The sequence below is a fragment of the Uloborus diversus genome, chromosome 10, assembly GCF_026930045.1.
Source record: "Uloborus diversus isolate 005 chromosome 10, Udiv.v.3.1, whole genome shotgun sequence".
Lineage (NCBI taxonomy): Eukaryota > Metazoa > Arthropoda > Arachnida > Araneae > Uloboridae > Uloborus > Uloborus diversus.
In genome coordinates, this window is record NC_072740.1 from 14351017 (window position 1) to 14366935 (window position 15919).

Here is a 15919-nt window from a genome sequence, read left to right on the forward strand (position 1 = left end):
ACTTGTTTTTGCTCTTTTTTTATTGGATTTATTTTTTAAATTTATTTAATTTATTTAATTTTAAGTGCTATGGTGATTATTTTATCAGAAAAGTTCTGTGCTACGCCAATGACATACATACACACACACTAAATAAATAAATAAACAGAATGAAATAAAATAAAAAATTTAAAATAAAAATTATTCAATAAATTTAAGTTAAAAAAAATTAATCATTAAAAATTAATCAAATTCAAAAAAATAAATAAAAACATTAAAACAATCCCCCCCCCAAAAAAAATCAAACTTTTGATTGCGCAACTTGCGCCATTATCCCCTCCTGTGGGCACACCCTCGCTTGAAATGTTAAAGATGTTTTACGTCCACATTCAAAGCATATTGGTGTATAATATTTATGTACCTAAAAGTAGACGAAAAGGCTCTAAGTGATCCTAAAAGAAACATTTAAAAATAAAGTCATGAAAACTTTGTTATGAAACACTGTATGCGGGGGGGGGGGGGGGGTGCGCTATTTAATTTCCAGACCCCTCCAATTTCTGTATCCGCCCCTGTCACAGATGGACCGTTTTCTCTGAGGTTTTAACATTTTGATGCTTGTATAAGAGCAGTTATATGCACTACAAGTTGGTATTGATTGTTATAAAAAAAAAGGATTCGATTTAAAATCCAACACTGGAACCACATTGAACAATGCAACAATGAACAACAAAAGAGCCGTCGCCAAACGGCATCTTCGCCAAATATCTGCCAAACTAGCGATAAAGTAGCCACGCTAGAAGCTGGAACCACACCCGAAACCCTCTCCATGAAGGCGGCGAACGGCTTCCCCCGGTTAAGGGGAAGTGAGCTATCCAGAAATTCTAGTTCAGATCAGTGTCCACAACACACAGCACGCAAAATTGCAAAACAGTGTTTCTATCGCCGTCTGGTGGCGAAAAGTAAAGTTGAGTGGTATATCAGGATGTATAGATATTTTAGAAAAACCTTTTTCTTCAAGAAATCAAAGTGGAAATAATATGTATGCTACTTAAAAATTCCTTTCAAGCCCACACATTCATCTTAAAAATAGTGAAAAAGTATCTAGTGTTGAATAATTTTTCGCAAGAGAAAACAATAAGAATACGATACGAAAAATCAATTACTCTGCTCTTTCAGAGTTTTAAATCTTTGAAAGAAATAAATGTTGCTGAATTTGTAATTCGTTTCTCGTCGCAAACTACTGTTCCTCATATTCAGAAATGCTGAAGAGAAAGGACTTTCCTTTCAAAACTTTTATCTCCCTTTGCGCAAAAGTGAATAATGTAGTATAATTTTGTATATTAGCTTCCTCCATGGCTTCCTCTGTCGCCATAGAAACGTTTCGCCGAAAGCGTGTTCAAGAATTTATTTTACGCACATGCAAGTCAAGTACAGATTATAGTGGGCTTGTGTTCTTCTCTTTTCACACTATATAAGTCGAATTTAGCGTTTTATTTAAACATGGCCGAAAAACCGGAAAGTTACGCTTCAGAAGATGATTCGTGCAGTTGTGGCTCTAGTGATTGGTATGCTTTAGAATTTAAATACTTTACCGTTGGTCTTAAAATGAAAACAGTGCATCTATGCTGAAAATTATATTACAAATTTTAGACAGTTTAACGTTACTGTTATCATAGTATCTTTTCCAACGTTCAGCTTACTAAATGAGGAGGTCAACTCAGGAAGAGATACAGTAAAACCTGTAAAGTAAACCTGTTGACCATCCTTGGAAGTTGACCGCTACAGGGTTGATTGTGTTTTGGTATTTTACCGAATTTCCGGTATTTTCGGACGTATTTCCGGCATTTTTATGTCCGAAAATACCGGAATTATGTTTTTTTTTTTGTATGCTTTTATCTCCCTACCTCCGCAATTTTTTTAATTACATAATATTCATCAAATATACCTGCAAGAGCCTTAAGATGGACACCTATCCCTTAAGATGGACAAATGTCAAAATAATTTGTATAACACCAGCTCAAAAGTAACTTTGTAACCCATTAAAAATTTAATCAAATTTACACACAATATTTTGACACAATATTTGACAGAACTATTTAATACTATGGCAAAGGTGCGCTTAAGTAATAAGGGTCAAAGATTCCCCCCCCCCCCCGTTCTCGCTTTGAAACTTTCAGGTATTTTTTCATGAACTCACAATCACCCCTGCCGCTATTTTCAGGTACAGAATTAGATCTATATCATGTAATTCAACCTCTATTAGTTGAACACTAAAGTAGTGCACTGCAAGTGGTCAACTTACACAAATATCACTGTATAGTTTTATTCATGAGCGTTGAATTATGTCAGGTTCAGCATCTACTCTGTATCAGTATATTTGCTTGAGCAAACCATGTTTCATACAAATTTGTTAGCAAATAATAAAAGTGCCAACCTTTTAAACATTCATCCTTTAAAACGGCATCTAAATTCCACTAACAGCATCATTCTAAATTTAGCTAAGATGAGTAATAAGATATTTTTATTTTAGTGTTTTGTATGTTTGGACTGACATAGTCAAAAGTACTAACTGAACTTTGAATCCCAGATACATTCAATCCCAGACGCCTCTTGAGATGGGTCTCTTATTCAGCACTATCGGAAAGAAAAAATATTGTTCATTGTGAAATTATTGATTAGAGGCGCCACCAGAGCTTCCCCCAGGATTAAAAAAGTGCAGGGTGCTGTTTTTTTAAAAAAGGGCATTTATTCAAAACTTAAAAGCATGTTATCGCTTCAAAGCATTTTAGTGGATATGGTCGTAGGATATATACCTGCTGTTATTCCTGGGTTCAAATGTCTTACTATCGCAACAATAAAAACTTTGAAACATTTATGAATTATTTCCTAGGATAATTCAATAGTTTATAATCATTTAAAAAAATGATGATTACTGGTTCTTCCGGTTGTTACTTGCTGTAAAAAAAATTTAAATTCAAAAGTTATAATTGCTCTTGGACTAACCACCACAATAAGGAAACATAAACCAATAAACAGCATCAGTTTGAAAGCACATGGTATTTATTTTCAATAGCTAAGTCATTTGTTTTCAACTGAAATGTCCAAAATCATCCACATTTGGCTTTTACATGCTGAATTCTTTGTATTTTTGTCATATTTTTGAGATTTTTTGATGTCACGTGTCACGTTAAATATTAGCATTTTGCTGTAAATCTGCAGCAACATATCGGTAATCAGCCGACAAAGTCCTCCTGAGTTTGGTAGGGTGAGTGTTTCTGCTGTAACTCGAGGCCCAGTAGCAGAAACTTTCTATTCTGTCTGCGACACTATTTTGGGGAGTTGAAAATAATCTGCAGCATTTTTATTAGTTTTATTTTAAGTTTTCATAAAATACACAAGTCCCTTGTAAAGGTTAAGACTCAGAAATTTTCCAACTGGCCAGTGGCCACTAGACCCGAAAAACTAAGTGGTCACTATTGTCGCCAAGTTTTAAAGTATAAAAGGGGGAGGGGGGCAATTTTCACTATTTTCATGAAAATAAATAGAACTCTACGCACTATGAAAAACAATTATCCAATACATATTCATTTAAAAATGGAAAATTTAAGTTAAAATAGGTTTTTGAATACTTTTTTTTTCAAAAAATGATTCTTTTATGAGAATTTGGCAGAAAACTGCATTTTAGAGTTGTTTTAGTTTATGGCAAAGCTTCCAAAGCAATGAGGATCAAATACAATTGTGCAGATAATAATTCACATTTTTCATGAAAATAATTATAAAAAAAAAACATGATTTATTGTACATTTTATGTTATCTTTAATAGTTTGTATTGAGGTTCACATCCAATTTTGTTTTTGGAAACTTAGGCAATAGTCTCGTGTATTTCCATGTTGTGAATGACGAAACATGACGTCTATGCGAAAAGTTCATGATTATAAATAGATTTTTGAATTTGTTACATAAAAGTAGAAATAAATTCAAAATCCTTAAAAAACTACAATTAATTATACGAAATAGTGTTTAGCACATTATCCTCTAAAGCAATGAAGATAAGATAATATTCTTGTTGAGCTGCAATGTTAAACCATATCTATTCAAATGTGGACTGTTCCTATAACCGTGATTGAATCACATGTGATGTCATCTCCAAGTTAAATACGCTGTAGCATAGTGAATGTTCAGTTGCATCAAGTTGCAGTCTAGTAATGTATCTGTTTGTGTGATGTCCGTGTTCTGTTAAATAAATTATGTTCTGCATTCCAATCCCACTGCCTCTGCATCCTTATTTTGGGATTTACAACAGGTCATGTGCCCAGAGCTTTGGCCACGGAATGCAGTAAAAGGTATTTACTTTGGACGTTTTGAATTTGGATTCTGAAAGAAAATTTTTTTGTTCTTGAAAGAACATTCGTAAAATGAAAATGGCTGCGTCGGGAGCTTCACTTTTCAAAATGGAACTGCTGAATAAGTCTAACTTCGAAACTTGGACAGTTCAAATGAAAGCAATAGTAATTAAAAATGACAATTGGAAATACATCGTTGAAAATCCTCCTGCAGCAACAGACACGGATGGAATTCAAAAATGGAATGCCGGTGACGAAAAAGCAATGGCGGACATTATCCTATGTATCCAGCCTACAGAACTGAAACAGATTAAAAGATGTACTACTGCAAAAGAAGTTTGGAATAAGCTGTGAGAAATTTATAAATCAACCGGTCCCGCGAGAAAAGCAACTCTTCTAAAATCACTGCTGCACTTGAAAATGAAAGAAAGTGAAAACGACGTTCGAAATCATTTACGTGAATTCTTCAATTTTGTTGATCAGCTGCAAGACCTGGAAATAAATATCGATGATGAACTTTTGACAATTATGCTGCTTTATAGTTTGCCAAGCAATTTCGATAAGTTTCGTGTTGCTATAGAATCTAGACACGAGCTACCAAAACCAGAGACTTTGAAAATTAAAATTGTTGAAGAATTCAACGCGAGAAAAAAAGAAAAGAACTGCAGTGATGTTTCCGGTGCTTATTTTGCTAATGCGACAAAGAAAAATAACTTCTGTCAAAAATCGAATTTCAAGAATAACCATTTGAACAATTATCAGAAATACCCTCCACAAAGTCGCCCGAACGAACATCGAACTAATAACCAAGATATCAATGCTGGAATTGTAAAGAGCATGGACATATTAGCAAAAAATGCCCTAAAATTACTCGGCAATATTATAAGAATTGTCTCAATGTGGAATGTGATTCTGTAGATGGTGTGGATAGCAAGACATCCAATTTGTTCATTCTGGATAGCGGTTCTTCGAACCACTTTCTGTCAAACGAATCCCTGTTTACATCTTTGAAAATCTCCCCCGTGCGAAATCTTAAGCTTGCCGATAAAAGTTCTACTGAAATTCAAGGAATCGGTGAAGCAGTCGTCACAACAAGAATGAACAACCGATTGGAAGAGCTAACGATTAGCAAAGCTATGTTTGTTCCTGATCTAACAATTTACTTTCAATTGCTAAAATATGTGATAAAGGATATATAGTTACTTACAACAAAACGCATGTAATACTTCAAAATAAAAGAAACAAAATTATTGGGAAAAGAAAAGGAAATCTATTTTGCTTAGAAATTTTTCCCGAGAAACCACAAGTTCAGGAAAGGCCTGATGAATTTTCGTGTGATGAACCGAGAGCTTTAGAATTGGAATCCCGTGAGATGAACCGGTGCGATAGTTTGAAATCTAGTTTGCAAGTGGAAAATTTGTCTTCTCTAGCAAGTTGCTCCTTAGATACGAAAGACAAATGTGATTTTGTGAAACTTCATTTTAGATTTGGACATGCGTCTGCTGATAATTTAAAGAAAGGAACTCAGATTTCCGCTTTTCGTGATTTAAAAGAACTGCCCCCGTGCCAGAAGACTTCAATTGCGAAGTGTGTATAAGAGGTAAACTGTGCAGGTCAAGCTTCCCGAATACTCACACGAAAACTGAAACGAGATGCCAAATCCTTCACTCTGATGTGTGTGGACCGATGCCTGAGAAATCTATTGGAGGTGCATCATATTTTGTGACTTTTACCGATGAAAGTTCTGACTGGACTGAAGTAAGATTTTTAAAACATAAAAGTGATGCGTTTGAAGCGTTTCGAGAAGTTAAAAATTTGTTAAAAAGGCAGTCTGGAAACAAAGTAAAATTTATTCAAACTGATAGAGGTGGGGAATATTTAGGTGAACATTTTAATACTTTTTTGAAAGAGTCGGGTATTGCTCGTAGATTAACTGTAAACCATACTCCCGAGCAAGGGGGGAGGAATGAAAGAAAAAACTGTAGTCTTTTGGATATTGCGAGATGTTTGCTAATTCAGTCGAGTTTGCCTGTTCGTTTTTGGGCTGAAGCCATAGCGACAGCAAATCATGTTAGGAATAGAACACCTTCAAAGTCTTTAAATAGGAAAACCCCCTATACTCTTTGGTTTGGAAGGGAACCAAATGTTGGATATTTTAAAGTTTTTGGCTGTGAGGCATATATATATATGTGGAATAACTCTAAAAATAAAAGAAAATTTGATGAACGAGGGATAAAAGGTATATTTTTGGGATATGATGAGCAAAGTAAGGGATATAGAATTTATCTTTCTGATAAGAATTCTGTTGAAATAACTCGTAGCGTTAAATTCTTAGAAGGTAAATATCTTGCTCCTAGTCCTCATTACGTAAATCTTGACCCATATGAGGAAGATGTGTTAAAATCTGATAAAAATACTCGAACGTTCATTTTTTCACCATCTGAAAATTTTGAGGGAAAATTAGATAAAAATTCTAGTGATGATAATTCACCTGGTGATAATCCCACATTAAAACGCGCCCCAGGATGACTAAAACTTGTCAGAAGTGGAAATCATGGTAGACCCAGAAAAGTTCTCAAACTGGTACAGATGTGATATACCCCCCCCCCCCATTTGGCGACATCCGATTTTTTGCACAAAATTGAAATATTTTTCTCGCCAATAAGGCGATAACTTCTTAAGCATGTCATCCCTGGCGAAAGTAACCCGTGTTTCGCAACCCGAAGTCAATCTTGTTCAAACTTGTTTACTTGGGTTGTTTACTCGGTTTTACGCAGGAGAGATAGGTGTTGTTTCGTGCAATATACCATACAGGAAAGCTTATTTTGTGTTAGTTTAAATTCAGTAGTTGTGTTTTGAAGTAAAAACATTAGAAAATGCCAGTTTCTTCAAACTTGAACGTTAATTAAAATTATCTCCATCGTAGTGTGTATCTGTAACGTGCTATTTTCATATGATGCATTGTTTTAGACTGAGTGTGGGTATTTATACCATAAAAAGGTAAGTTCTTTATTTTAGAATTAAAAAAAAAAAAACTCTCTCTTTCGAAATTTTTTGTTTTTATAAATCCTTGAGGGGTTTTGTAGTTTTTAACTTTATTTTTACTGTATGTAAATTAATTTTACAAAAATAGTACGGGTATTTTGTTTTAAAAGTTAATTCTTATCAATGCCACGAATTATTTAGACATTCTATGAATGTGCCCACTTTAGGTACTGAATTTCTGAAAATAAGTTGACAGCATTTTATAAAAATATAAAGGTGTTATTTTATGTAAAATATTATAGGTATTTTGAAAGCATGTCTGGATAGCAAATAAATGTATGGTATTTTTGTATTGTTTATGTTTAGGATGGTTCTGTTGAGACATTTTTACTTTTCATACATCATACATTTGAGTAACTAAGCGCTTTTTTGGCTGAAATAGTTATTGATTTTGGGGATGTTTTCCGCTTTAAACATCGCATTTTGAATCGCTTTGCTCTTTTATAGCAGAGTATGAGAAAAGTTTTTGTTCGATGAAATGCATGTTGGAAAATAGCTTTTATTTCTATTGGTACATATTTCATTGGTGAGCTGTTCTAGTAATTTGTCAATTTAAGTATTTTAAATACTTTCTAGTAATTGTTCTTTGTGTACAAAAACTTTCTAGATTCTGGCATTTTTAAAGCGTATATTCGTGATGGTTTTTTGTTGTTGTTTTATGTTGTTTTTATATATATTGTGTTCTGAAGTGCTTTAATCATGTGTTTTTATCTGATTTTTTCCTGTTGGTGCTAAAAAAGCATCGCTAAGAATGATGTATGACATATGTCGTCATACATCGTTCTCTTGGCGACGCTTTCTTGGCGCCAGCAGGAAAAAGTCGCCAAGGGTGGGGTATATCACATCAGTTCCATGTCTTCATTGTGTTGTATGCTTACGACTGAGGAAATACCACTGGAGAAAGCTCTAAATTTGAATGAATCAAATCTTTGGATTGAAGCTATTTGCTTCAGAAGTTAAAAGTATAATTCAAAATGACCCTTTCGATCTTGTAGAAAAACCAGTGGATGTTTGCTCGGTTGACGACATAGTTGGTAGTCGATTTATTTTGAAAAATAAATGTAATGTCAGTGGAAATAATGTGCAGAAAAAGGCCAGGTTAACTGCTCAGGGATTTTCTCAGATTCCCATTATAAATTATTTTCAAAATCAAACGTACTCCCCAGTAGCTAGACTAAGTTCTGTAAGACTGTTGGCCTCATTAGCTTCAAAATTAAAAGTAAAAATTCACCAATTTGACATTACAACTGCATATTTAAATGGTATTTTGGATGAAACTGTGTACATGAAAATTCCCAAACATTTTGAAATTGGTTTGCAATTTTTGATTGAAAATGAATCAGATACTTTATTGTGTAATAAAGCTAAACAAATGCTAAATGATATTGCTAAGGATATGAAAACTTGTTTGCTAAAAAAGTCTTTGTACGGATTAAAACAAAGTGGTCGTTGTTGGTATTTGAAATTAAAACATTTTAGCAGATTTTGGACTTGTAAATACGGTAAGTGATCCATGTCTTTTTCAAATGCGAAAGAATGGCATGCTAACAATTTTAGCTGTTTATGTTGATGACTTATGAGTCATTAGTGAAGACCCTGATATTATTCACAAATTGCATAATCACCTTAGTGTATCTCTAAATGTAAAATATATTGGTGAAGCAAATCGCTGCTTAGGTATAGAATTCAAAAATGCTAAAGGTATAATTACATTGTCTCAGCAGAATTACATAAAAGAATTATTGGATAGATTTAATATGACTGATTGTAATACTGTTTGTACTCCCATGGAAGTTGGTATTAAACTAGTTAAGGCTGAAACTCCTGATGAGTCGTTGCCGTATAGAGAATTGATTGGAAATTTAAACTATTTAGCCAATGGAATGCCGCAAAACGAGTTTTGAGATATTTAAAGAAAACTATAAATTACGGTTTAGTTTTTGATGGGAAAAACTCTCATACTTTTGGATTTACTGATTCGGATTGGGGTAATAATATTGATGACAGGCGGTCATATTCTGGATTTTGTTTTATGTTGTGTAATGGAACAATTTCGTGGGAATCTAAAAAGCAAAAAACTTGCTTTGAGCAGTACTGAAGCTGAGTACATGAGTTTATCTGATGGATGTAAGGAAGCGTTGTACTTACAAAAATTACTGAATGAATTAAAATTAATAGATTTTTCTAAAGTAAAAATTTTTGTTGATAATTATGGAGCTTTAAAATTGGCAGAAACTTCTTTATATCATAGTCGAACAAAACATAATGATATTCGACACCACTTTATAGGGATACGTTAATGAATAATGAAAATATCTCCCTCGAGCATATTCCAACGTCTGACATGAGCGCAGACATACTAACTAAACCACTTTCTGCTTCAAAGCACTACAAATGTTTGAATTTATTGAATGTTAAAGATGTAATGTGTTTTAAATAATGTTTCATGTATGTATTTGTGATTGAATTTTATTGGTTTATCATTGAGAGGGGGTGTTGAGCTGCAATGTTAAACCATATCTATTCAAATGTGGACTGTTCCTATAACCGTGATTGAATCACATGTGATGTCATCTCCAAGTTAAATACGCTGTAGCGTAGTGAATGTTCAGTTGCAGCAAGTTGCAGTCTAGTAATGTATCTGTTTGTGTGATGTTCGTGTTCTGTTAAATAAATTATGTTCTGCATTCCAATCCCACTGCCTCTGCATCCTTATTTTGGGATTTACAACAATTCTAAAGATAAAATTTTGCATTTCTCAAGACAATAATTAAGAATTATCCGAAAAAAATGGCACATTTTGCGTAATTTTCAACAGTTTTCATTGCAATAACATCCAATTTTTGTATATGAAAACGTAGGCACTTAAAGAGTCTTGTGTACCAACATCTTGGGAATGACCAAACATGGCGACAACACCAAAAATTAAGGTATAAATTTTTGAAATTGTTGCAAAAAAATAATTTTAAAATAAAAATTCTCATGAGATTACACTTTACTTGAAAAGTTTTTAGCGCTTTTGCGTCCTAAGCAATTGGGATAAGGTGAAATTTTAAATACAGGGATGAGATTTTTCGGGATTTTGCCGGAATTCCGACTTTTTCTGTTGGCTTTTAAAACCTTTCCTCCTTTTTTGCCTCTTTTAGACCTTATTTTTCTCAAAAAAAAAAAAAAAAGTTTTTTTTAAATTTTCGGTCTCCGATTTCTTATTTGTTCTATTTTTTCCCTTTGAATCTTCATCCTCCGCGATATCTGCCAAAAACGACGTTTTGGAATCATGCCAACGACGTCAAACACGTGCTGCGCCGAAAGTTTCACGCCCCTTTTGAGATTTCAATCTTTTTGCATCCTGAAAGTATTTCAATTATTTTTAATGTTGGGTGGTTTTTTACTATGTGCTACCTTATATCTGCTTATTTTATTCATCATTTCAATAATATTTTTATTTCTTTAATTTATTTTAGAAAAAATGCAAAACTCAATCAAAAAATGTAGCTTAGCACCCACAGTCACGATTTTTTTTGTAACTTGGCATGGTTACTTTTTTTGTGTATTTAAGAATAAGAAATATTTCTGGTGAATCTCCAATGGTTTAGGCTTTACAACCTGTTAAAAGTTTTGAGATTTCATGATTAAATGAGGAAGCTGCAAGTTGTTCTTTTTATTCCAAAATTGTATTAGGAAGTTTTCAAAGACAAATTTTGGGTTCCAATGCAAGGAGAAAGATAACCAATCGTTTTATATATATATATATATATATATATATATATATATATATATACATATATATATATATATATATATATATTTATTTATTTATTTTCAATTCTTACTATGAAAAGTATTTTCTACCACATAAAGAAATTTTAGATTTTTCTCTCTGTTGTAAATTTTTACTTTACAAACAGATCTAATTTTAAAATTTATGTTCTCACTCGTTTAATACTATAAACTCAAATGTTTTTAATGAAAAAAATGTGTTTTTCTCTAAAAAATATGAAAAGTTAACACTATTGTGTGATGCAGCCAAGATTGAACTCTGACTTCCCCAACCCTTTGTTCAAGGACTCAGAGGTTAGAAATTACTGCCTCTTTTTCAAAATTTAGATTTATTTAGGAATAAACACCCTTGGAAGAAATGGTACAATGCAGCAAATTGTACAAAATTATTACTCATACTTAATTAAATACGTATTACCTTTAAAACTGGTATATTAAGCCATTTTTTCGTTGAATTTTTGAATATCATGACTTCCAGGTTCTATTTTGATGTGGTTTTTTATATTATTTAAAAAAATTCAGAAAAAAAAAACGATTTGGAGCACATTTGAGTTATTTTCATTAGTTTTCAGTTAAATAAAACATCCAACTCTGATTTGTTTTTGAATACTTTGGCACTTATAAGCATCTTATCTATACTTCGATCTTGTTTATGACCAAATATGGCGACTGTGTTTCTAGCTGAAATGCTGAAGCATCCATCGCATTTCCGGTCAAAAAATGATTTTTGCCAAAAGTTGTACTTTTTTTTTCCTTCATTTATTTATTATTTTTTTCTTACTTTCCTTTTGTTTTTTGGTAAAATTATCTGCAGGGCGCTGAAAAATCTGCGACGCACTTCTCGCATCTCGCAGTTTCTGCTACCGGGACTCGAGGCAAGTCGATTCTTTATCGGATGACTGTCCCTTTCGAGACAAAGAGGAATATCCTCTGTCCCTTTCTGTTTTTTAAATATCGTCTCCAGACTAGTAATGAATTCCGGAACATCGTGCATGTTGATTTTATGAATATTTTAGAAATAAACAGTTAACTCATATACTTTATTAAAATTTATCCTTGCTTTGCAAAAATAATTTTGTAATGAAAAATCCAATGAGATATATTCAATATATATGTCTAGGGAGATCATGATAGAAATAAATGCTGTCCAATCTTACAAAAATCTTTTTCTTTTAGTGAACAAGGTGCTCTGTGGTTGGACCATGTTGGATCAAGAGGTGATCTGTTTTACATAGAAGCGGACATTGACTCAATCAAAGATGATATGAAAAGTACTTACATAGATGGTACACATTTCGAAACTACTCAACCAAAATTAAATGCAGCTGATAAATTTAGGAAGTGGTTAAAGAATCGTCAAAAATATATTCCAAAAATTTCTCTCTCCAAATCCAAACCAGAAAAGGAATGTTCTGATGGTTTTTTGTGTGGATCTTCCCCACCAATGGCTTCTAAAGATATTTTTGTTGACATAAAATTCTTGAAGGAAACTTTTGCTGGTAAGATTGTTACAGCTACTGAAGTACTTGGTTTATATTTAGGAAATATTCCTGGTGATATGAACTATCTTAAAAATAAAATGCAGATTGTTGGATTTGCTCCTGGTAAAGAATGTTCTGGCTTAAAAATAGGTATGCATTTTTTATTTCTTTATTTTATATTGTATTCCCCCCTCCCCCTCCTTTGTATGTGATACAAATAATATTTTGCGTACTTATAGGGGATTATCTGAAATCCATAGATGATGTTGATGTAGATTTTGAAAATATTGATAAAATTTTAAATCAAATCAGCTCTCTTTCAAGGGTATGTATAAGTTTATGTTATCACTTTTATGTAATATATGTATCGCTCATTGTAAAAGTGAATTATCTCCTTGTAAATGATTTTACTAGGCCTTATTATCTAAGGCTCTAGGGATTAAATAAAAAAGCAACAGCCAGCAGAAATTTCTGGTTGGCAGTAGAAAATGTTTGCCCCCCCCCCCTACCATTAACAATTTTTTTTCGAATTGACACTTGCTACCATATAAAAACTGAAATTCTACACACAAAGTTTTACATTAAAAATCATAGTAATCATTTGATGTCTGCCAACTTTTGAACGTAATATACCAAAGGAATTACTAAATACATAAACATCTCATGAAGATCATACAAGATTATAAAGGATGCAATTCAATGCTTTAGTGTAAAATAAATTTGATACTTAATGAATAATGAAATAACCATGAGGAGAGCAAAATTATTTTTACACAAATAACAATTAACCAACCTGATATTTATAATTTGTTTACACTCATTGTATTTATCTATGTGGTTAATTAAACTTTCAGATCAACAAGAAACATTATTAGCAATGCTATTTTATTTCTTTTTAACACAATATTATGACCTTTGACAAAGCATAGAAAAATGAAGATTATGAATATTTTTCAAATAAAAATGAATGTTAGTTAATTAATTACAGTACAGTGAAACTTCTAATAGTGACCACCTCTATACAGCGACCACTTGCATTCATTAATGATGAATTTTCTTATGTACCCATTTTCTCCTTTATCTATGCAATGTTAAAAAAACCCTATGAAAGACCATCAAAAACTTTCAAAATCAGGGCCCAATTTCCCTATAGGCAGAGTAGGCAGCTGCCTAGGGCGGCAAAATGATCAGGGGCAGAAAATTTTGCTTTAACCCTACATTTTTTAAATGAATTTTTTATTCTTGAAAAGTAAAATAGCATTCTTTCATTTTTCACAGAGACAATTTCTTCTTGTAATTTAATAATAATTAGCTTCACACATCTTATGAAAATCAAATGTTTTCAATAATGGTAATTAATCAGCATGAAAAAATAGTAATTGAAGATGATTAGCAGGTGTCGATTTCAGAAAGTGTCGTTGCGTTTGGTCAAAAGTCGCAACAAGATTGTAATTTGACTAAGATTTTTAGTGCTATACTGAAGTTTATTCAGTACTGGTTTCTTGAGTGATTGACGTTTTTATATTTTTTTACATCATTAATGTTTAAAAATTGTTTTCTGTTAATAATAAGCCTCGGAGGCAAATGAAAATTGTTGATGAGCAAAAAAGGCTGAATGATTTTAAATAAAGGAAACATGCTAAATTAAAAACCAAAGAACAAAAAAGTCTTCAAAATTTTTTTAAACGTGACATATTTTTTTCAAATGGGAAGTTTTCAAAAGCAAAACTTTGGACTCTTTGCAAAGTAATCCAGTTACAATTTACTAATGAAATACCATCAAACTGAGGAGTGTATTATATATTTTGCACTGCATAGTCCATTGAAAGACGAGATTGATTATTACATGATTTATTCAAGGACAACATTTTGCCTTACGTACCACGCCATATCGAAACTATATCTTTACTGAGAGTTGAAGTCGAAGTTACAATGGGGTAGAAGAAGTAGAAGTAGAAATTAATACACAACAATTCTCCCACACTTATTTAAAACATTAAATATTTACAAATAATATATATATGTGTAGAATATAATAAATATATACAAAATGAGAACCAATAAAGTAAATTAAAATAAATGTTAAAGTTATTTACAATAATGATACAATAATTCTGCAATTTTTTTTCCTTCAGAGATTTAACTTTATCCTTAAGATCCCCCTTTATCAGAGATCTCCTTAAAGGAACTGGAGGGCCGGAGACACTAGCTTTTGTGATATTGTCCTTTTTAGGCACTGTTTGAGCTACTGTCGATTTTGCTGATGGTTGGGGCAGAGCATTGGGGTCACTGACTTCATTATTTTGTGACGTAGCAGGTGGTTGATGCACTTTTTCATGATGTATCAAAGGGAGATCACTTTGGTGACTGGTTGTTGAAGAACTGTGTAATGGAAGTGAGAAGTGTACTCTTCTGGGTAAAGGAAAATCTGAAGACGGTTTGCTTACTTGGCACGATCTTAATTCATTATAGTGTCGTTTAATCACATATCACTCATCTAATTCTACTAAGTAGTGCAATCATCCAAGCTTTTCTACGACGATACCATATTTCCATTTGTTGGATGATGTATAATTTTGAGATTGGACTCTCTCTCCAAGTTTATAACTTTTGTTGAAATCAGGCTGTGTAACACTGTTGTTTACTTTTGATGTTGTTGGTTTAATGGGATCAAGTTCTGATTGTAGTTTTCGTCCCAGTAATAATTCACATGGAGTTAGTCCATTTTGTAGGGGAGTTATTCGAAAACGAAAAAGTAATTTACACAATTTACTATGGAGGGTTCCTGGGTGATATCTCATGTACTTTAATTTTGTCTTCAGAATTTGGACATATCTTTCGGCCTGTCCATTTGTCGCTGGATTTGAATATGGAAGCATTGTCTGACACTAAAATTTCAGGCAGTCCGTGCCAACTGAAGATTTCTTCCAGCAAGGAAATAGTATTTTTGGATGTTGGAGATCTTTTAATTGGGATAATTTATGGCCATTTGGAAAGGGCGTCCACAACGATAAAAAAATTGTGTTCCATAAAGGGACCTGCATAATCAATATGGACTCTTTGCCAAATTTTCTCTGGTTTTTCCCACACATGAAGAGGTGCTTTAACAGGATTCTTTTTTATGTTACAGCATTCTTTGCAACTTTTGACAAGATTTTCAATATCAGAATCGATGTTTTTCCAGTATAGCAGTAGTTTCGTGAGAGAGCTTTCATCTTGACAATGCCTATGTGTGTTGAATGTAGTTGCCTGAGCATTTCTGGTTGAAGTGACTTAGGAATTATAACTCTA

General features: G+C 32.7%; 1 protein-coding gene across 1 annotated transcript in view; it reads left to right on the top strand.

Moving 5' to 3' along the window:
- The first annotated feature begins 1452 nt into the window (after nt 1–1452).
- The window catches only part of LOC129231665 (protein inturned-like), an 88541-nt gene continuing 74074 nt past the window's right edge, over nt 1453–15919 (top strand). Inside the window, exons 1-3 of the mRNA XM_054866028.1 lie at nt 1453–1544; nt 12324–12778; nt 12868–12953. Coding sequence (XP_054722003.1) covers nt 1480–1544; nt 12324–12778; nt 12868–12953 — 606 coding nt within the window. The 5' untranslated portion in view covers nt 1453–1479. The remainder of the gene's footprint in view (nt 1545–12323; nt 12779–12867; nt 12954–15919) is intronic.